Below are 21,386 nucleotides of genomic sequence, written 5' to 3' on the forward strand. Positions count from 1 at the left end.
GTGCAGGCAGGGATCTGGGGTGCAGGAGGGCATTGGGGTGCAGGCTCTGGGAGTTTGGGTGCAGGAGGGCATTGGGGTGTAGGCAGGGATCTGGGGTGCAGGAGGGCATTGGGGTGCAGGCTCTGGGAGTTTGGGTGCAGGAGGGCATTGGGGTGCAGGCAGGGATCTGGGGTGCAGGAGGGCATTGGGGTGCAGGCTCTGGGAGTTTGGGTGCAGGAGGGCATTGGGGTGCAGGCTCTGGGAGTTTGGGTGCAGGAGGGCATTGGGGTGCAGGCAGGGATCTGGGGGGCAGGGCACTGGGTGCAGGGGGTGTCTGTGGCGCCCCCAGGCTCTATTCGGACCGGTGGCCGGAGGCGGGCAGAGAAGGGCTCGAGCCGCGCTGCGCTAGGGGGCAGTTTCTGATTTGGCGGATCGCAAGGAACCGCCCCTGTAGGCAGGGCAAAGGGCAGTGGCTTCTACAGCGCTACTGAGCATGCGCAGCGCCCTGCGCTGCCGGAAGTAGCCCAGTCCGACGGGGAGCAGCTGGACCGGCTCCTTGTGGCTGCGGAGGGGCGGGGTCTCCGTGCCCCGCCCCCCGGGGCGTGTCTCGCAGCGCGCGGCGGAAGGGGCGTGTCCCGGGGCGGAAGCGGCGCTGGGATTCAAAGTGGCGGTTGACGGAAATTGGGGGGGAATCGGAAGTGTAAGTTACTATGGCGACCGGTGGGCGCAGCACGCCGGGTGAGGGGGGGGGGGCTGCTGGGCTGGGAGCGTTGGGCTGTGTAGGAATGGCTGGGTCGGGGGGCAGAGTTGGGCTCAGGAGGGGGGGTGCCTGGCTGGGTCGGGGGGCAGAGTTGGGCTCAGAAGGGGGGGTGCCTGGCTGTGTCGGGGGGCAGAGTTGGGCTCCGGAGGGGGGGGTGCCTGGCTGGGTAGGGGGGCAGAGTTGGGCTCAGGAGGGGGGGGGCGCCTGGCTGGGTAGGGGGGCAGAGTTGGGCTCAGGAGGGGGGGGGCGCCTGGCTGGGTCGGGGGGCAGAGTTGGGCTCAGGAGGGGGGGTGCCTGGCTGGGTAGGGGGGCAGAGTTGGGCTCAGGAGGGGGGGTGCCTGGCTGGGTAGGGGGGCAGAGTTGGGCTCAGGAGGGGGGGTGCCTGGCTGGGTCGGGGGGCAGAGTTGGGCTCAGGAGGGGGGGCGCCTGGCTGGGTCGGGGGGCAGAGTTGGGCTCAGGAGGGGGGGCGCCTGGCTGGGTAGGGGGGCAGAGTTGGGCTCAGGAGGGGGGGTGCCTGGCTGGGTAGGGGGGCAGAGTTGGGCTCAGGAGGGGGGGTGCCTGGCTGGGTAGGGGGGCAGAGTTGGGCTCAGGAGGGGGGGTGCCTGGCTGGGTCGGGGGGCAGAGTTGGGCTCAGGAGGGGGGGCGCCTGGCTGGGTAGGGGGGCAGAGTTGGGCTCAGGAGGGGGGGTGCCTGGCTGGGTAGGGGGGCAGAGTTGGGCTCAGGAGGGGGGGGGCGCCTGGCTGGGTCGGGGGGCAGAGGTGGGCTCAGGAAGGGGGGGCGCCTGGCTGGGTCGGGGGGCAGAGGTGGGCTCAGGAAGGGGGGGCGCCTGGCTGGGTCGGGGGGCAGAGGTGGGCTCAGGAAGGGGGGGCGCCTGGCTGGGTCGGGGGGCAGAGGTGGGCTCAGGAAGGGGGGGCGCCTGGCTGGGTCGGGGGGCAGAGGTGGGCTCAGGAGGGGAGTGCCTGGCTGGGTCGGTGGGGGCAGATAGGGGCTTGGGGAGGGGCGCTAGTCTGGTCTTGCTTAGAACTCTCCCTCAAGCTGTTGATTTCTTGTCTTTGGACAGAGCCCGGGGTGCGCTTGGGCTGGTGTTGCCTGCGGCTGACATGCCGCCACCTGCGAAGCAGCAGCCCTGTGCCCGGAACATGACGATGGGACAGCCTGCAGGGGACAAAGCAAGGGGTCTGTGGGTGGCAGTGAACCAGGCGGTCCTGGCTGAGAGGAACCAGAGCGTGGCCCCTGTGGGGGTTTGGGTGGAGAGTGCCCAAGCTGGTGGCAAGTGGAATGAGAGTGTTGCTTTTGTGAGTGTCCTGACTGAATGCTTTGCTTCTTGCACTATTTGCTTTCAAACTAACAAATATAAATCGACTGTCAACTAGTTTGGGCTAGAAATTAGATAAAGGTTTCTAACCATTAGAAGAGTGAAGATCTGGAACGGCCTTCCAGTGAGAGCAGTTAGAGCAAAAACCCTAACTGGCTTCAAGGGGGAGGTATGGGTGGGCAATAACCGGCCTGCAGGCTTGATACAGGTTGCCAGGGTTGGCCCCAGGCGAGCTGCTGCCACTATTTATCTTCTCTGCGGCAGCAGCCCTGTCCACGGGGGGCCCAAGCTCCCCACAGGCAAAGGCTGCTCTGGCATCCCACGGAGAAGCTGCTGTCCATGGTGGGCCTTGCCTGCTGGTCTGTTTTAAATGAAGAGCATGTAGGGGAGCCACCTGCCACCCCACGCGGTTGCCTCTGATACAAAGGCAGCAGCATTGGGTGGCCACCTGGGGTGGCAGGTGGCTCCCCTGCACACTCTTCATTTTAAACTTGGGCCAGCAGGCTTGAACTGAGCCAGTCTGCTGGTCTGAGCTTTAAATGCAGAAGAGCACTCTGGCTGGGGCGTGGGGGTGCGGTTAACTAGGATTGTTAATTCATTGCTTATCAGTTAAACTGTTAGCCTACTAGCCACCAACATCCCTAGTGTGTGCTGGAAGCTTGCTAGAAGCAGGAGGAACATCGGTGCCTGGACCTTAGCCCTGCCCATTCTCCATTACTGCCCATGCCCCTCATCGTCTGGCCCACTACGGACAGCAAGGCAGGATCATGAGGGTCTCTGAGAGAGAGACAGAGTGAGGAGGGGAAGTGGCAGAGTGAGGGCAGGACCTCATAGGAAAAGGCAGAATGGGGGCAGGAAATGGAGTAGGTTTTTTCTTGTGATTTTTTTTTTAAACAGTTTAGCTGATTTGGGCTTGGGATGTTGAATGCTCTGCTTGAAGATTACCCCACAAATCGCTGTATTGAACGTGCCGCTTTTCTTTCCTTTTTTGTGTTATGCATTTTAAAGGGGAGAAGTAAAGATTTCCATTTTGTAACATGATCTTCCCAACCTGTCCGTGCAACTGTTACTAGATTCACAGAACAGTCTGTGTTATATTGGTACTCACAATTTTGACTAATTGTGTTTATCTTTAAACCACAACATTGACACACATTCCTTTGCTTGCCAGGCTGTTGTGAAACTGCATGGTGAAAAAACTAACTTGAAAATCTGCTTTAACTCGTTCCAGGCTTCAGCATTTCAGGTGGAAGAGGAGCTAAAGGAGCAGCAAAAGGAAAAAGAGGAAAATCTGAAACGCTTCCAGGGGGAAGTGAAGCAGAGGGTGAATCAGCAAATCAAGTTGAGGAGAAAACAGCAGCTCCAGAAATCCTGTGAAGCGGTAGGGCATGACTGTATCAACACCAGCCTCTCTGCTGATTCACACCAGGGTTAGACACTGAAGGCTTATTTCTTAATTGGAGAAAAGTCAGGAAACTTGCAATTATTATTTCCACAGCCACTCCCCCCACTCACAATTGAAAGCCGTTGTTGAGTTGTCTGCTACAGATATGGCAATTGCAGGATTCTTGCTGTTGTGTCCTGTGCTGTAGTGTCTGACTGACTGGGAGCTTCCCAAGTTCTGTATTTTCGGGATCTTTGATGTACTGGTAGTTGAGCATGAATCTCCTCAAGGGCTTGTTCCAATCTGCAGTACCTCTAGACCTTCCTAGTGAATTCTTTCTGACTACAGTGGAGCAATCTGAGCTTCATGTCATTACACTGGGCTCGCTCCTGGCTCTCTTTCTCGCTCCCTGGCCTTGTCAGCAGAGGAGAGGAGGATGGAGAAAAAGGTGTTGCCTTTGACAATCCATTCTTTCTGCTCTCCTTAGATCTTTGAACTCTGGCAGGAGAGGGTGAATGAGGAAGGGGGGCTAGAGCTGCCATTCTCTCTAATAAATTTGTTCCACACGTGAGGGGTGACCTTTGTGATCTGAGGATGCGCTAACCCTCAGTTATGTGTGGAACCACAGAGGCAGTAACCTCAAAAGTCCATCTGCTACCACTGCCTTTCTCATCACATGAATGAAAATTCCACAGGTAGCACCTGGGGTAGGAAACTGTGAATACATGTGTGGATTTACTCAGTGAATGACTTTGGTAAGATGATTGTTCTGAATGCATGTGGTTTGTTTTTTCTCCCAATCACTGCAGGCAGAAAAGGAAAGCTCTGTTGCGATACAGTGTTCAGATTCTGCAATGCACTTGACCCCTAAGAGGAATACATGTGTATATCGAAGTAATGCAGAATCTGCCATCTTCCGTTCTGGTACCAAGTTAATCCCCGTGCAGCAGCTTCGTGCCAGTGAGGAGGAGGAGGGAAGAGAAAAGCAAAGCCAATTATTCCATCAGCAAGCCAACACAGTGAGTGTGGTCAGTCAGTAAACAAATGCAGATTGTGAGATTGTGCCCAGAATGGGAAGTTTTATGCTATTTTATAGAAAACACATTTTCAGTTTGCACTATAGAAGTACTCTTTAGAAATGAGCTTCAACGCATACATATTGTCAACTTAAAACCTTTGCAGAAGACTCTGGCACTTAGAATTACAAGGGAAGCATGTGTGAGTGTTATTGTTATAACATTGTGATGGACTATGATAGGTCTCTTGCCCTGTTCTGCCTTTCGTACCTCTCATGACACTTCTTCTTGAGGTAGAAGATGATGGCATCTTGTGGGCTTTTATTTGTTGTGTGGTTTTTGTTTTGTTTTTTTAACGCCAGTCTTTACTTTTATCCACTAGGTGTCACTGTGAGTTTAAATTCAATGCTCTGTGGTGGTGAAGTACAGAGCTATTATAGAGGAACTCTTTTTGGATATTTGATATTGTTGAGGTTCTGTTTGGGCATAATTTAAGTATTACTAAGTTGTAATACTTAGACTAAGTATTACAACATGCAGCAGCATCCTGGGCATTTGAGTTGAAATCTGCTTGCAAGGCATTGCTGTTGCCCGGGATGTACCTGTCAGTGGATTATCCCCAAGAGTCAAGTAACTGATGTTGCGTTGCATCTTAAAGGAAAATGCCAAGATTACGTTGGATACTTTAGTGGCATATACTTTGATGTGATGTCTTCTACCGTGTAATGAACGTTTTGGCTTTGGCCTTGTTTGTAGCAGCAAGTGATCACTACTAGGGATGTAAAATATCGAGTAAATTGACTAATCGAATAGCTAATGCATTTTGCATCAACTAGTTGATAGGGCCCCAGGGCTGTTGCTACACTTCAAAGGCAAAAGCGCCGAGTGGAGCCTGGGGTCAGCGAGCGGGGAACTCCCCTGTTGACCCTGGGCTCTGTGCAGTGCTGCCTCTTTGAAATGCCACAGGGAGCCCCGCATCAAGCTTCTCATGGCATTTCAAAGCGGCTGTGCTGCACAGAGCGCAGGGTCAGCAGGGGAGTCCCCACCTGATCATGGGTTCCACATGGTGCTGCGGCTTTAAAACACCACGTGCAGCCTGGGGACACCCCAGCTGGCCCTGGGCTGCCCGCCGCATTTCACAGCAGCAGCACCGCATGGAACCCAGGGTCTGGTCCCAGGCTCCACCTGGCGCTGCCACTTTGAATTGCCTCCTCCTTGCTACCTCTTTCTGATAGAGGCAGCAAGGGGGGGAAGCGACTAGCCAACTACCCTGTCAATTTTTCATTCACATCCGTAATCACTACAACCGTCAAGCTCTTAGCAGTATGTTGATCTGTCTTTCTTACTGGCAGCTTAGCAGAACCATGAAACAAGTCCGTCGTCAGTTAGCATCTTGCAGGACTGTGCCTAAAGGAGCAGGCCCACCTGAACTTCCAGGAGGTATCTGGACTGTCAGCCCAACCAGCAACGTAAGTGAGAGGCTGACTCAGCTCAGCCACTAATAGAGCGATCATGAATTATTTGTTGCACTGTGAAGATTTGTGCCCTGACCACAATCAGCTAACTGTGCAGTGCGGTGGATCCTTTCAGTAGAGGATTAAATAAAATGGGTTTTTGCTGTTGCTAAATAACGATTATCCCATATGATTAACTTCCTTGGGGTTGAGAGATCCAAGGAGATGCCTTTAAAGCACAGAGCAGTGTGCCTAGATTGTCCTGTTACTTATTCTTTTCTCTTACTACTGTTAATTCAGGTAAAGCATGCTACCCTGAAAACCACACGCAAAGAAACTTACTGAAACAACTGCCATTAGAGTACAGTCCTGCTCTGAACAGTGACAGGAAAAACGGATCCTTCTTGCCCATCAGCCCTGAGCATGCAGGGTGCAGATATGCCGGTGCTCTTCATTTCTGGATGAGCAACCTCCTTTTGCCCTGCAGAGCCAACAGCTATGGGAGACTTTTTTTCTTCTTTATGCACTTCCAGGGATAACACTTCAAACAATATCACATAGCTGTCCTTCAGATAGGGGTTGGGGTTTTTTTTTGGGGGGGGGGGTCTGGAAGGCTTATTTGTAAATAACATTTCTTTCTATACACTTCCCTAAATGACACTAGCCCAAGGCTCAGGGCCAGTCACATTTAGTCCTTCCCAAATGATGGGCAAAAGGACTGAGGTTATATGACCAAGAAAGATCCCCCTCTCCCCAGCAAAACGATGCTTTATACCAGTGCTTCTCAACCTTTATTTTATAAAGTACCTTTTACAAAAAATTATAAGTACCCCGAGTACCTACAGTTTTCAGACACACAACATTTTTTTTCTACCATTGCAACACATTTGTTTAAACAACTTAATCGTAGCCAGGTGGGCAATAACATTTTGGGGTGTAAAAAATACAAAAATAATAAAGCGCTGTAAAACTTCAAACAAATTCAGTTTTCTCCAAATTTCAGCTGTGTTGATGTACCCCCGCAGTCCAGACTTCTGTCGAGTACCCCTATGGATACTCGGACCACTGGTTGAGAAACCCTATTTTATACTATTAGAAAACTGCAGCATGGTGGTGAGGAATTGTCAGTTCTTAGCTTCCCAAAGGGACCCATCTTGTCTTAGAAGTCTCAGTGGGGTAGCCATGTTAGTCTGTATCTGCAGAAACAACAACGAGTCCTGTGGTACTTTAGAGACTAAGGGCACATCTACACATCAGGGCTATAGTGGAATTAAGCTACACAACTTCAGCTATGTCAATTGTGCAGCTGAAGTCAGTATAGCTTAATTCAGCTTTTGGGGCTGTCTACACAGCAGGAAGTCGAGGGAAGAACACTCTTCCTTCAGCTTCCCTTACTCTGACTCCTGATAACCCTCATTTCATGAGGAGTAAAATCTTGCAGCTTAACATTACACTACAAGCCTTTATTTTGAGATAGACACGCACTGTGTTATTTTGGAATAATGTTAGTTATTCCAAAATGATGCTGAAGTGTAGTCATGTCCTAACAGATTTATTTGGGTATAAGTTTTTGTGGCTAAAACCCACTCGAAAGTTTATACCCTAAAACATCTGTTCGTCACTGAGGTGCCACAGGATTTCCTGTTTTTGTTTTAGAAGGCTTTTAAGCTAAAGACACTTTCATGTAGAGAAATGCTTCTGAATCATTGAGGGAGTTCTCTTAACGTGTGCACTACTAGACTTGCAGTGTTCAAGGATTTTGGCTTTATGGCAGAAAAGTTACAAAAATAGCATAACTTGTGCTTTGTATCTGGGCTGTTTCAGAGACATTCTCATAAAACATTTGTACCACTTCACCCTGCCGTACACTTGATTGTCACTTTTTTGGGACTTTATCATCACTTTTTTTAGTGGCCTAATGCAGCCATTGCGTACCTAAGTCAATACAACCCTTTGTCTAACTTTTTGCCATTGCACATTCCTTATTGGTCTTGGCCTACTGCAAGTTTCAAGAACGTCTCTTTTCATCAGGACAGAAACAACAAAGTAGAATAAATCTTGAGACTTGTTTTTATCTTCCTTCATTTTCACAGATGCCTTTTAAGATCTACCGCATATTCAGAGTTTGAATCAACATCCTGACTGCTTTTCTATGAACAGCAGACCTGTATCTTCCATGGCCTGATGAAATGTGTCAGACATTTTTATTGAGCTAACACATGGAAGAATCCATCTGCAATGTCTTGTTCTAGGTTTTTGGGGTGTTTTTTTTTTTTCAGCTTAATCTAGAATCTCTTGCTTGTTGATTATTTCACTGGGGATCCCATTATAAGTGTTCATACCTGTGAAATTTGTCTTTTGGGTAGCTGATCTGTCAGGAATGTGCTTGGGCCCTGTTCTTCCTTCAGCTCTGGGGCAGCTGCCATCCTCCAGTTCCCTCTTGCTTCTGAAGACAACAAGAGTACTTGGTGAGGGTCCAACTCACTGTTCTTTAACTTCAGCTAAACTTGGTAGTCTCTTGCTGAAGGAGACTAAAATCAGAGGAATTCAACCCATCTAGATTAATTTCTGATGGATGTGATTTTGCTCTGTTTCTACATGACCAGGTTGTCTCCTCACCTGTTTGAGATCACATCTAGCCCTTTAAAAAGTCAGGCAGCCTTATTGCAAAGACATTGTATGATCTACTTAGAGTATTTCCACTTAGGCTGTCAAGGTTGTTCTCCATTCTGGCACCCTACCTAAAAGTTCTGCTTAAAAACTCCCCAAGGTCACAGATTCCCTTGATTCCAAATACAAAAAAACCCTTTTTGAGAGAACCCAGGAAGATGCTCTTGAGAATCTTTCCCATGGAATAGCTTCAAGCTCTTTAACCCTCCCTCAGCAGAGAGCTTGAAAATAAACTGTAGTTCCTAACAGCTGACCTTTGGTCTCAGGCACGTGCACACAGAATCTTCTGCCTTCTAGGACATAGGAATCAGACTATAGTCTTTAAAAGGTGATTTGTATTAACAAAACAGATATTTGAGAGAGCATACTTGGTTGCTAGGTGTTACAGAGCAGCTGGAAAAAGACAGATTAAAGGCATAGAATCATAGACTACTAGGACTGGAAGGGACCTTGAGAGGTCATCGAGTCCGGTCCCCTGCCCTCGCGGCAGGATCCAGCACTGTCTAGACCATCCCTGATAGACATTTATCTAACCTACTCTTAAATATCTCCAGAGATGGGGATTCCACAACCTCCCTAGGCAATCCATTCCAGTGTTTAACCACCCTGACAGTTAGGAACTTTTTCCTAATGTCCAATCTAAACCTCTCTTGCTGCACTTTAAGCCCATTGCTTCTTGTTCTATCCTCAGAGGCCAGGAAGAAGGGGGAGGGGATTACCTGGGTTCATCCCAAAGGAATTCACAAACCAGAAAATAAACACCTGATCAAGTCTAACTACAGCAGCTGTTTCAATTCAGATGTCTCAGTCTCTTCTCATTGGTTGTCCTGGCTCCCTCCCAACACTTCCTGGATACCCACTGTCTCTGAGTTTAATCCTTCCAGGCAATTTAGTTACCAGAACAGCTGGGTAGTGCCCCTCCCATCCATCACACTGTCAAACCTCTCCTTCCAACTGTCAAGACTCTGTCAGGGCACAGGAATATGCCAGGATGTGAGATCTGCATGGCAGGTTATTTTGACCTTTGTCAGCTATTATCTCCTTGACCTTGAAGCCAGACAAGGTGCCATGTTTTGGAGAACAATGCTTCCATTTCTGTTTGAAATTCCTCATGGCCACCAGCCAATGAGGGAACTCTTGCCAGTCACCTGCTGTGGGATTCACACTGGCATCGAGAAGAACAGAGATAAGTTACATACCTTCTAGTAACTGGCTGGTTGAGAGCTAATCTGTGTGGACCCACTTCCCATCCTGCTTTTCAGACTCCTCCATAGCAATGGCCTTTGAATTACAAGGAACCAAGGAAGGTTTGTGGCTATCCCACCCTCTTGCCTTCAGATGGGAGCATGAGGTGGGACAGAGTGTGCGTGCCATTCTGACATAGGCTGTTATGCACAAAACTCTCAGGTATGCTTACAGTGGCAGCCACGCTGACTACAACAGCTCAGAGATATATAGTTGTCATAGGTAAACATCCCCTCTTCTGGGAAAACCCTAGATTCTGCACACCTTGCTCTGCAACTGCTAAAGTGGGTTCCAGCCCACAAAATCTGTTACCCAATACATTTCAGTCTTTAAGGTGCCACAGGACTGACTGACTTCTGATACAGACTAACACAGCTACCCCTCTGAAACTTGACACCTTCACGGGACTCCAGAAAACCTGCACATACATACAGCCCCCTTTGTTTGCCAACAGTTACTTTGCAGATGACGCAGGCAGTTCCCATTTGTACCACAAATATAGATGGCTCCTGTTCTAAGCATTGAGAAAATCTGTAGTAGCAGTTAGCAGGTGTTTGTCTGTATCAGCTGCAAAATGACATGCATTGAAAACCAAAACCACTTCCTTTATTCCCACCAGTTAGTCCCTTTTGCACTGTCGACCAGTTAGAATCTTCAGTGGCAGTATTTCTTGCTCATTCCTCTCTACTATTTGCTTGGTCTTCACTGATCCAGAGAACAAGTATTCTCAGGTAGCTCTTACACCCAAAGCGTACAAGGGTGTCGTATTCAAGAGCTGCTTCTGCATTGAAATAACACAAGTTTAAATCTCATGTTTGTTTCCCCCAGAAACCAGCGTTTCACAGGCCAACTCCAGGGCATGGTGAAGAGAGTGAGTGTGAGGTGTTTCCTCTGGCAGGACATCATGACCTTCCTGCTGAACTACAAGACCAGGCAACAACCAAAAATCAGGGTGATGACAACTTGTACTACAAAGTAGAATTTGGAAAAGTAAGACTTCTAAAATCTCTGACCTGACCAAGGTTGGGTCAGCCAGTCCTGGGGTCCCTCATTCTTTGTCTAAGTAAATTAGATTTCTAGTCTTTAATACTGCTGTTCTAGAACAGCTACCGTCTGAGCAGCAGGGTGTGTTTACACTCCAGGGCTTAACTCGAAATAAGCTATGCAAATTGAGCTACATCAATTGCATATCTTAGTTCGAAATAGCAAGCATCTACACAGCATGTATTTCAAAACAGCACTCTTCCTCCATCTTCTCTTATTTCTTGTACAATGAGGGTTACAGGAGTCAGAGTAAGAAGTCCTCCAGCTTGACAGTATTTTGAAACTTTTGAAATAACTTCCTGCTGTGTAGATGCAGACTAAGTTATTTCATAATAGCGCTAGTTATTTTGAAATACTGTTGTGGTGTAGACGTACCCGCAGTGATTCCCTGCCAGATGACCTCCTAACCTGAACTTGAGGCACCAGGTATGAGTTCAGACTTCTACTCGGATTTCTCTGCTGAGTGTGATCGCATAGTGTAGCACTTGTGGTGGTGACTGTTGGTTTTTTATGTGGGCATCTATTCACTCAAGTCACCGAACAGCAAGTAGTTATTTAATTTTTTTATCGCTGCCATTCTAGGCTGGAGTTGCATATTCCATATGAATCTGAGACTAAGGATGTGAAGGACTAATCGACTATCCGATAAGCAAAAGGGGGTACTTCAAAGCGGCAGTGCTGCTTGACACGTGAGGCCAGATCCCAGGCTCCATGCGATGCTGCTGCTTTGAAATGCCACATGCAGCCTGGGGACAACACAGCTGGCCCCAGGCTGCATGTGGCATTTTGAAGCAGCAGTGCCACATGGAGCCTGGGATCAGCTTTCATCCTATGTCACTTTACCAGTTACTAGAGTTGTCTTATTCCCCTAAATTCAGTTTCTGATCTTTAATCAATGGCTTTACAAGATGAATTGATGCGTAATTGGCCTTAACTTTAGCAAATAAATATGCTTCAAGAGTGAACTGTAAAGAATTTCGAGCAGGACCCAAGTTCAGAGTTGATGTAAGAATTAACTGTGTCATGTGCACCCACAGTACAACAGAAAGCTGCATTCCTATAGTAATGCTCTGGAGAGGCCAAAGCAATCTCCAAGACTGACTTATCCCTCTAATAGGCGAGCACACACACGAGTGCTTTGCCTTTAATCAATCGGCAATTGTGCAAACTTTAGTCACCTTCATTAATGTACGAAAGTCCAGAAAAAGTACATCTTTCCAAACCTGATTCTTCAGATAGCGTGCTGACAAATCGCTTCTTCCCTGTATGCTTTGAGTTAGACAAGCATAGCTGAACAGGCTGCATATGTGTATCCGAATTTAAGCCTACATGATGGAATGACACTATTTGTATTGAAAGGGCTCCTGTGACTAACGCATCACACCCTTATAGGGGAAAAAGAGCATAGCAAAGATGGGAAGGTGGTAGTAATTTGGCCATTGTACCAGTGCAGTGGCTTTGTCTGTTAAGATGTCGGCAAATCTCTTCAAGTCTGTAATCAAAAATCCACAACCTTCTACATAGTAGCATGACCTGCAGCCTGTGAACTGCAGGGTCAGAACTTAAGTAGGAACTGGGAGGGGGAGTGAGCTAGTACAAGTGATGTTACAGAGTCAAAAGTAAGATTTTTGGTGACCGTACCAATCTATCTCCATGTTTCACATGTTCTCATTTTCTCTTATTTTTCACTTGGGTCACTCAGAATTAAGGTCTTTGATTTGATAGTTTTCGGTAACTGCTCTTTTAATTATTTCTGTCTTTATTATGAGTATAGACTGTCAATCTTAACTGCATCTTTAACACGTTTGTCTGGGGATATCTAATAAAATAAGTCAAATGTAGAAAAAACAATAAGAATCATGTACTTTGCAAAAACTTCCACTAGCTTTCCCGTTAGTGAAGCTACTCTTATGTTCTTATGTAACTGAGTCAGACCTGTTTCCATTTAGCCCAATGTACTGTCTTGTGATAGCTGCTAGTGTCAGTTGCTCCAGAAGGAATGAATATGACACAGCAATCGAGATTGAGGAGCACCCCAGACCACCTTGGCTAACAGTGATTGTTGGACCTGTCCTCCAGGAACATATTTAACTGTTTTTAATCGAGTGCTTCTAGCCCCTGGCAATGAGTTCCATGGGCTGGCTGACATTTATTTAAATGTATTGTGGGCAGATCTCTGAGGGTATTTCCTGGGCTAAAGTGGAGCAACTTTAATTTCCAAAAACGATTATAGCCATGAATAAAACTTCTGCAGTTTGCTTCCATCCTGGAATTTTTATTGCCTATTTCTGCATTACACGGGCTTGATTGTAGAAATACAGATGTTCTCTGAACAATACAAGTGACAGCAGTGATCTTTCCTATGTGACATGCATACAACTAACTGTGATGTAAATGCCCCATATTGTGTTTCATATGAAGAGTGTACAGAAACCATTGGGCTAAGTCAAAAGACCTGTGTTACTGCTATAAATCTTCAACAGATGTCTCTCAACGCTCTGGCTTATTGAAAATGCTGAGGCCAATCATGATCCACTGCATGTGTATGTGTGGTTTTTTTCAGCTTTATAATGGATTAATGAAAGAGTCCAGCACAGCTGGCCCATCTTCGGGATTGAACCCTGATTTCCAAGCTCCTCTTGTACTTTGGCCTGGGATAGACAAAGAAGAAACCAAGAAACAAGTATGTCAAATAGCGTAAAGTTGTCTTTGTGTGTTCAACATTGCACCTGGATTATACTGAGAGCAGGGCAAATTAGGAGACCCCAGAAATTGGCATAATATAGCAAAGCTTGTGGCACAACATCCCTATTAACATCCCTCAGGCTGTTGGTTGGCATAACTCATGGAATTACTTGGGCAGGTGAAACCATAGCTATGTAGTCTCGGTTGTTGAGCTAGTTCCTGCATGGATCCCAATGTTGGCTTACCACATACGCTGCCGCAAAAAACTTGCAAACCGCTGAAATGCTACATTTCAAGAGGAGCTGAGTACTTGCTCAGCCCATGGGGATTTGAGTGCTTACTTCAGGGCAGCTGCCTGCCCTGGCTCTGCACCACTCCAACAAGCAGCTGGCATGTCTGGCCCCTACGTGGAGGGGCAAAGTGGCTCTGTGCAGTAAGTGCTGCCTATGCCTGTAAATGCCACCCCCGTAGCTCCCATTGGCAGCTGTGGCACTGGTGCTGGGGAGGGGCAATATGTAGAGCTTCCCTGGTTGCCTCCTGCCTAGAGGCCACAGAGACATGCCAGCCACTTTTGGGAGTTGTATAGGGCTGACCGGACGGTCTGATGGCCTAGCTATCCCCCTAGTTCCCCCCACAAAGGGGCAAGCAAGTACTCATGGCTTCAGAAGTGGGGGCGTCCAGGCTTCCCTCCTTCAGTGCGGAGACTTGCCAAAGGCCAGCTGAAATGAGGCAGCAGGCCACAGGTTCCCCACCCCTGCCCTATGTAAACTGTGCAAATAGCAGAGCATCAGATGTGACGCAGGACTAGAATCAGGTCTTCCGTCAGGTGCTGGGAGCAGTTCCCCACCGCGGAAGGACTGACTTGAGTTGCTGTGCCATGCAGTGTGTGTTAGGTGTCTAGCAGGCCTCTATCCTGAAGCTATTGCCAGACTGTGCATGCATCCCATGTGAAAGATGAACTAGTTCAGCCTGAAGTGATGGGCTTGATGGAGGAATTGCAGGGTGAAATTCTGTGGCTTGTTACACAGGAAATAAGATGAGATGGTTTTAATGGTTCCTTCTGGCTTTCCAACTTAATTGGCATGGGATGTGAGCTTCGCTAGAACGGGTTCCCCTTTTTTGGTACACGCATGGATTTCCTTTTTCTTCCCTTTGCATTGTCTGGCTGGGGCTGAAGACTGGATAGCAAAGACTTCCCTTTATTTAGCACGCACATTGGGGCTTGTCTCCTCCATGGAACTGTTGATGCTCACTAAGGTCCAAGATGTTGATGGCATGGTTTTTTCACATGTGTTGTGGCTGTATGGTGTAAATCTTCTCCACCCCTGGTTCTGGCTTCTCACTACAGGCCCTTTTGTCCTGGAGCTCCCTCCTTTCAGAGATTCTACCACAGAAGTCTTGGGGGTGGAGGGGGAACTACGAGTGCAGATAGTTGGGTACGTGAGTTGTCTTGAGTGATCCACTGTGGGTTAGCCAGGAGCACAGAGGCTTTTAAATTTGAACCAAACAAGACAATTAGAAGAAAATCCTCTGCTTCTGTTGAGCTGGGTTTGAATCTTTTCTGCCAGTGAAACTCTGATTTCAACAAAACTCCACTTTCTGAAGGGAGGGGTGTGTGTGTGTGTGGGGGGGGATTTTAATGGAAGAAAACTTGGCCAACTCCAGTAAAAATATCTTCTTTTCCAACATAAGCAGTTGTGGCTAGTGTCCATGATATGGTATTGCTAGAAAGATGCCACAGAGTGGAAAAGTTTGAGAACCTGTGCAGTAGATGTGAATTCCAAGATCATGGTTCTGCAAGAAACCTTGCTTCTCTTCTCTCCAGCTAAAATCTTTCTTCCTGCCTTTATTCAGTCTTGTTTTGTTGCACATGTTCCATTTTAATTTTCCTTTTAGAAGAAAGCAGAAACTCGAAGGCAGGGAGCCAAGACAAGGTGATAGACAAGACATGTTTTCTGCAGTCAGAATGACCATCTGCAGCAGCTGGAGACAGAAACTCTGTGGTGGATTTCATAGAGTCCTTGCTTATTGGAGTTTTTATGCAGTGAGATATTTGGAGAGACTTCTCAGCTCAAACTAATCCTTTCTCCTTTAATCTTTACAGTACAATGTGCATAGTGTGAGTTCTTGCAATGCCGCTTCCAAGTCCTGTTGTGTACTGCACCAAAACACCTTTCTCTTAAGATTGTCATTTTTCCTGCAGCGCCAAAATCAGTATCTAAGATACAGACGTCTCTTCATGGACATTGAACGAGAACAAGTAAAGGAACAGCAAAGACAGAAAGAGCGGCAGAAGAAAATTGCAAAGTAGGTACCTACTACTAACCATGGACTTCTTTATGGATGTTGCCCCTGCAGTAGAGTCAACTGAAAGAAGGTTGTTCTAAATGTCACAGATTTTAAGGCCTGGAAGAACAATTGTGATAATCTAGTCGGATGTTCTTTGTAATCCATGGAATTTCAGAGTAGCTTCTGAATCAAGGCCAATAGCTTTATAGTTTTACTAGCATGGAAGCTTTTTAAAAGACATCTGATCTTGATTTAAAGATTTCAAGTTATAATGAATCCTCTACTACTTTCCTTGGTAAGTTGTTCCAGTGGTTATTTACTCTCATTGTAGTAAAGTTTTTCACTCTTGTGTGTAGTTTGTTTCAATCCACTGGCTCTTTAGGACCCAGGGGGTGCCGGATTATCAAATATGCCGGACTATCGGAAGGGGAAGCTATGAGGGGTCTGGGGTGGGGTGGGGCTCTCATAGACCCCCCTTCTGATAGTCCGGCTCTGCCCCAGGCGTCCCTGATTCAGTTGCTGCTGGTCAGTTTCAGCCCCTGGATTTCAGTTCCTGGAATCAGCCCCTGATCAGTTTCAGCAGCGGCTGAATCGGGGATGCCTGCAGCAGAGCAGCTGGGGTGCTGCTGGGTTGGTCCGGTAGCGCCGACCCTTGGCGCTGCGGGGACCAACCCGGCAGCATCCCAGCTGCTCTATCCCAGGTGTACCCAAGTCAGCTGCTGCTGAAACTGATCAGGGGCTGATTCCAGGAAGCCGGGGCAGAGCGCCTCGGGCTTCCTGGAGTCAGCTGCTGGTCAGTTTCAGCAGCGGCTGAATCGGGGACAGCTAGGGTGCTGCCAGGTTGGTCCCGCAGCCCCGAGGGGCAGCACTACAGGACCTACCCAGCAGCACTCCAGCTGCTCTGCCCCCGGCTTCCCCGATTCAGCTGCTGGTCAGTTTTAGCAGCGGCTGAATCAGGGAAGCTGGGGGCAGAGCAGTTCCAATGGTCCGGCTGCCCGGAGCACTTCCGGGTTCCTGATGGTGCCGGACCATCAGATGCCGGACAATCGGCGTTTTACTGTATTTGTCCTGCAGACTAGCCCTGGGAGGTGAAAGGTACATAGTCAGAGGATGTGTGACATCCCCTACGTCCCATAGGCAGCAGGAAATAGAACCCAGTACTCCTGACCTAGTCCTGTCCTCTGACCTTCAGGCCATCTTCTTTTTCTCTGAAAGCTCCAGTTAAACAGCACTTCTGTCCACAGAATTAAGAGTGAGAAGGAGAACCAGCGTCGTGCAGAGGAGCAAAGGCTCCAGGAGGTGGCCTACCAGCAGGACTCCTGGACCAGAGAGAAGGCATGTGACATACTGGCTCGGCTCAAGCTGGAGGAGAGAAGAGTGCGGAAGAGTAAAGAAAAGCAACAGAGAAACAAGGAGTACGTGAGGTGAGCGGATGAATGGTAATGAGGCGCCTTCGTCTTGTTTTCAAAATCCTGGATTTGCCAGTGGGGGTAATGACGGCAATGCTATCATCCTGTCACAGGGGAACTGTTGTATTTTTGTAGATACATGGACGCGTTAAGAGCTCAGATGAGGGAGAAGATAAAGCTGTATAACATTGACTTGCCTCCGTTGTGCTGCTGTGGGTCCGATTTCTGGGACTCTCATCCTGACACCTGTGCCAACAACTGCGTGTTCTACAAAAACCACAAAGGTAGGCACTCCTGCTTCCTAGTAAGGAATCTGTGTAGACCCAGTAACTGAAACCGGATGTCCGAGTCCTGCCGTACAGGCACATGGAAATCCTGGCTAGGCGTTCCCATCGTTTCCTGGCACCATTTCCATTAACTGACTCTAATGGGGGTTTTGTACTTTTGTACGTGAGCACACGTCCCCTGGGCCCCCTCCCAGGGACTAGAGAACACTTGGAGCGTGTCTTTCGGTAGTCCCTGAGCTAGACTGCCTTGTCACAGCACTATTTTGTAACGTGCAGTTGTTAGAGGGACCTTGCTAAGTGCCAATACAGAGCCAAGGGGAGTGCAAATCTAGGGAATGGGAAAGGCTGAGCATTCTGCAGACACTCAGCGCCCTTTAACCCTCGCTTTGGGAAAACTCCAACTGCCGTGCCGCAGGCTGGACTGGCAACTGACTGGGGATGCCTGTTTCGGTTTTTAAATAATATTTGTAAGAACTGGTGGGGACACGCGTGGGGAAAAACACGGCAAAGCCAACATGTGACCAGTACAGAAAATGCCTGGCCCCTGGGAAATACACTCTCCACTTCGATGTCAAGGTGTTATTGGAAGGTGGCTGTTCTGCTTGGAGTGCGTGCTCATGTCGGGTCCAGTCTGGTGTGTGCACGTGCACAGTAGCCAAAGGTTTTCCCTGGCAGCATCTGTTGGGCTGGTGTGAACACCCCCTAGCAGTGCTCTCGTGGCACTCCGTATGGAGCCCTGCCGACTCCCCCTCCAACTCCTTACTGCCAGTGACGACAACTAGAACGTGTCACTCTTGCTCTGGCAAGCGTTCTCTAGCAGTGTCCCTTCTCTGTTTGTACATAGCTGTTTCTCTTAGGTTAGATCTTAGTTATGGGTAATTCCCCCCTCCCCCCCTTCACTTCCCTAACACTGGGGCGTGCCTCAGTTCCCGGGATTCAAAGCTTGGGAAGTCTTTGGCAAGCTTATGCACAACCATGACGCCCATACTACTTGTGTGACGTGCCTTGTGGAGAGTCATCAAAAGGACAAGTGCCACTGCTGCAAAAGTTTTCGGTGGGGGACACTTGGGGATCATGAGCAGAGAGTCGGGATCCTGTTCCTGGAGGCAGCTCCACGCCCTCCAGCCGACCCAGGGTCCACTGAGGAAGTGGCGGAGGATGCAGATCCCATGGTGGGCATCCTTGCCTCTCTGGCCCTCCCACTTACAAACGCTGTAAGTGACACAACAAGAGCCACAGCAAAGAGGAACGAGCCCCTCCTCACACACCTGTTTGCTGTAGAATGCTGGGCACTTACCTTCTGGCTCCTGGGTTCAAGGTTCTTTATTGCCCCTCTGCCCCCTGACACACTCAGGCACATGCAGTGGCGATGGGAGTGAGTCTCTACTGTATTGCAAATGCTGCTGATGGCCTACCGAAAGGGCCTTGAACATCTGAGCCAGCTGGTAAGTGAATGAGAAATTGCAGTTCAGACTCGTGACTCCTGAAATGCTCATATGCAGAGTGCATGCAAGGCTCTCGTGTGGCGCTGGGACCTTGGCTTTCTAGTCTCCCTTTTGGTGCCCAGCCCTACGAGTGCCCTTGCTCATTTGTATTCTCCAGTTCCCCCAGTGCCTCAGCTTCCCACATGGTAATCGGCTAAGCAGCGAGGCTGCCTGCACAGCCGTGCGGGAGGCTTATCTTGCTCAGTTATGCAGCAACAGGAGCACATGACTTCAGTATCTGCAGATCCCATGAATTTTTCCCCTTCAGAGATGAGGCCCTTGGGGAAAATGTCCCTCTCTGTTTTTGTCAAGAGGTACAATTGTATGTTTTAATTCCCTAGTTTGCAGATGATCCCAGGGGGGTGGGAGAGCTGGCCCAGGCTGCAGTCACTTAACACTTTCTGATGTTTCAGCTTATGCTCGAGCGTTGCAGTCTGTCATCTCGTCATGTGATGTTTCGGATGGAAATTCAACCACACGCCTTGCAATCCCTAACTTTGCTTCCGTACACGCACCTTCTGTGAAAAACCCCTGGAAAGCGGCCCTGAGGCCTGCTTTGTGAATGTTCGGGAGTAGGCGGCTTGGTCCGCAGACGGCTTGCCTGTGCACCGGGTACGTGATCGTGCCCAGGAGCAGTTTTCTGTTCCAGAGCATTCGTTCTCTTCCTCATTCGTTAGCCATAATCCAGAGAGACGGTGGGTTTGTTTTGACTAATAGTCGCATTCTTTCATCGTGTGTTGATCCATCTATGCCCTCCATACACCTAGGACTAGCCCTGGTCCAGCCACTGATCAGTAATGCGGGGATCTAATGTCAAGGAGTTTCCAAGGGGTGGTTAAAAGTGCTTGAGGGATTTTTTGTTTTGAAGCACAACTCCAAATTCAACTGCTAAATAAACCCTTTCAAGTTCAAAGCATTTGTGCCGGGTTTTCTATGGTGTACTTGTTCATGCCTTCATGTTGCATGAGTCTCTACAATGGGGAGGCAGTGGAGAAGGCCTGCATATGATGGGTTTTCATCCCTCCCTGCTCCACCATTTCAACAATCCACGCTCTGTTAGTGCGTCTGCCCAGAAGGCTTGCTGCAGCTTGTCCTTTATAACACGAACTCTTCAGAGAAGAGATACAAATCGGCAACATTTTCAGCTTTTTCCCATGAGAGAAACCTGCTGGGATTCTCCTGATGCCCAAAGCGAAGGGGGTGGTAAGATGTTTGTTGAAACAAACCACCTAGGCCCCTTGTGCTGTCAGGCCCCTGTTCTCCCCTCTGCAAGGCACAGAGCGCTGGATTTTTTTTCCTCTTATTGCGTCCTGGCGACAGAGATGCCAGCTGTATATCTGCGTGTGTGCTGTGCGTTCATTCTGCGCTTCACAGATGGCTCCAGCAAGTAGCAGAATAGTCCTATACCCAACTCTGTGCTGGCAAGAGGAGACACTGGTGCATCCCTGGCTTGGATTTAGCCTGTTGAAGTAGGGCCAGACCCCATCCCCTTCCTGCAGAGAAATGTGGCAGGCTGCTCGGAAGCTGCCCTACTTCCCGGGTGTCTGACTCCCTGGGGCAGTTGCCCAGTTCTCTGGCACTTCAGAAAGGCTGTAGGCTTGGTCAGGAGGGAGGAAGTTGGGCGAGGGGGCAACTGGAGCTGGGCTCTTCTCTGTGATGTGTAAGGGATCCAGCAGCAGAGCGTTTGGGTCCCACGTGTCGGAGTGCGCTGGCGAGGGGCGGAGGAATTCTGTTGGAGGAAGCCAGAACTCCCTCTGGGGAGTGGCCCCCTGCCGCTGTGAAGACGCCATTGCGCGCTTCCTCCCCTGGTTCCGTCTCGTGCTCAGCAGCTGCCCTCGGGTGGCGCTGGGACTGGTCTCCCCTGCCCAGTTTGGCCAGGTCCTTTTGTGAGTCTCTCTGTGCCCGCCTCCAGTCCCCTCCCACTCTTCCCCCACAGGGCCACATGGGCACGCTGCTCTATACACTCCTGCTTCCCCTGCTGCCTAGCTACTCACTCTCACTGACGACATGTCCCGTAAATCTCTCTCATGATGAAGTGAAACCTGCCTCAGTTTCCAGATTTGCTTTGCGGCCCCCTTGCTGGGATGGCTAATCCCCAGTTTGCTTTCCATGGCTGCCAAGTGCTCAGTAGCTTCTCTTCCGTTGTGTAGGTGCAGTGTGTTGTGATGGGCCTGTCTCTGCCACACACTTGTGTAAGGAATCTTAATGCGCTTCCATCCCCTCAGAATGCAGGTCAGTATCATTCTCCCTCTTCCAGAAATGACAAAATGAAGGCGCAGAGCCACAGGCAGAGTGGGGGAAAAATCCATCTCTCCATCATAAGCCTGTAGATTGGTCCCAAGGCCCTTCCTCATTGGTTCCTGGA

General features: G+C 49.1%; 1 protein-coding gene across 4 annotated transcripts; it reads left to right on the forward strand.

Annotated features, from left to right (window-relative positions):
• The first annotated feature begins 517 nt into the window (after nt 1–517).
• CCDC15 (coiled-coil domain containing 15) lies at nt 518–19,934 on the forward strand. Of its 4 annotated transcripts, none has more exons than XM_075909373.1 (11): nt 518–679; nt 1,800–2,034; nt 3,286–3,435; nt 4,248–4,457; nt 5,807–5,923; nt 10,652–10,813; nt 13,431–13,550; nt 15,756–15,859; nt 17,086–17,265; nt 17,386–17,534; nt 18,892–19,406. In XM_075909373.1, exons 2-11 carry the CDS (start codon nt 1,840–1,842, stop codon nt 18,942–18,944), a joined length of 1,440 nt encoding a protein of 479 aa, XP_075765488.1. In that variant the 5' UTR covers nt 518–679; nt 1,800–1,839; the 3' UTR covers nt 18,945–19,406. The 4 variants fall into 4 exon arrangements, with proteins under 4 accessions (XP_075765488.1, XP_075765485.1, XP_075765486.1 ...); XM_075909370.1 differs by lacking the exon at nt 18,892–19,406 and adding an exon at nt 19,435–19,934 and having other exon boundaries at nt 521–679; XM_075909371.1 differs by lacking the exon at nt 18,892–19,406 and adding an exon at nt 19,435–19,934 and having other exon boundaries at nt 677–717.
• The last annotated feature ends 1,452 nt before the right edge of the window (nt 19,935–21,386 follow it).

This window comes from Pelodiscus sinensis, chromosome 26, assembly GCF_049634645.1.
Source record: "Pelodiscus sinensis isolate JC-2024 chromosome 26, ASM4963464v1, whole genome shotgun sequence".
NCBI classification, from domain to species: domain Eukaryota; kingdom Metazoa; phylum Chordata; order Testudines; family Trionychidae; genus Pelodiscus; species Pelodiscus sinensis.

Coding starts and splice junctions, on each gene's coding strand:
- CCDC15 (XM_075909370.1), top strand. CDS start 1,840: ATGCCGCCACCTGCGAAGCAGCAGCCCTGTGCCCGGAACATGACGATG. Junction 15,860..17,085: donor CGGCAGAAGAAAATTGCAAA/GTAGGTACCTAC, acceptor TTCTGTCCACAG/AATTAAGAGTGAGAAGGAGA. Junction 17,266..17,385: donor AGAAACAAGGAGTACGTGAG/GTGAGCGGATGA, acceptor GTATTTTTGTAG/ATACATGGACGCGTTAAGAG.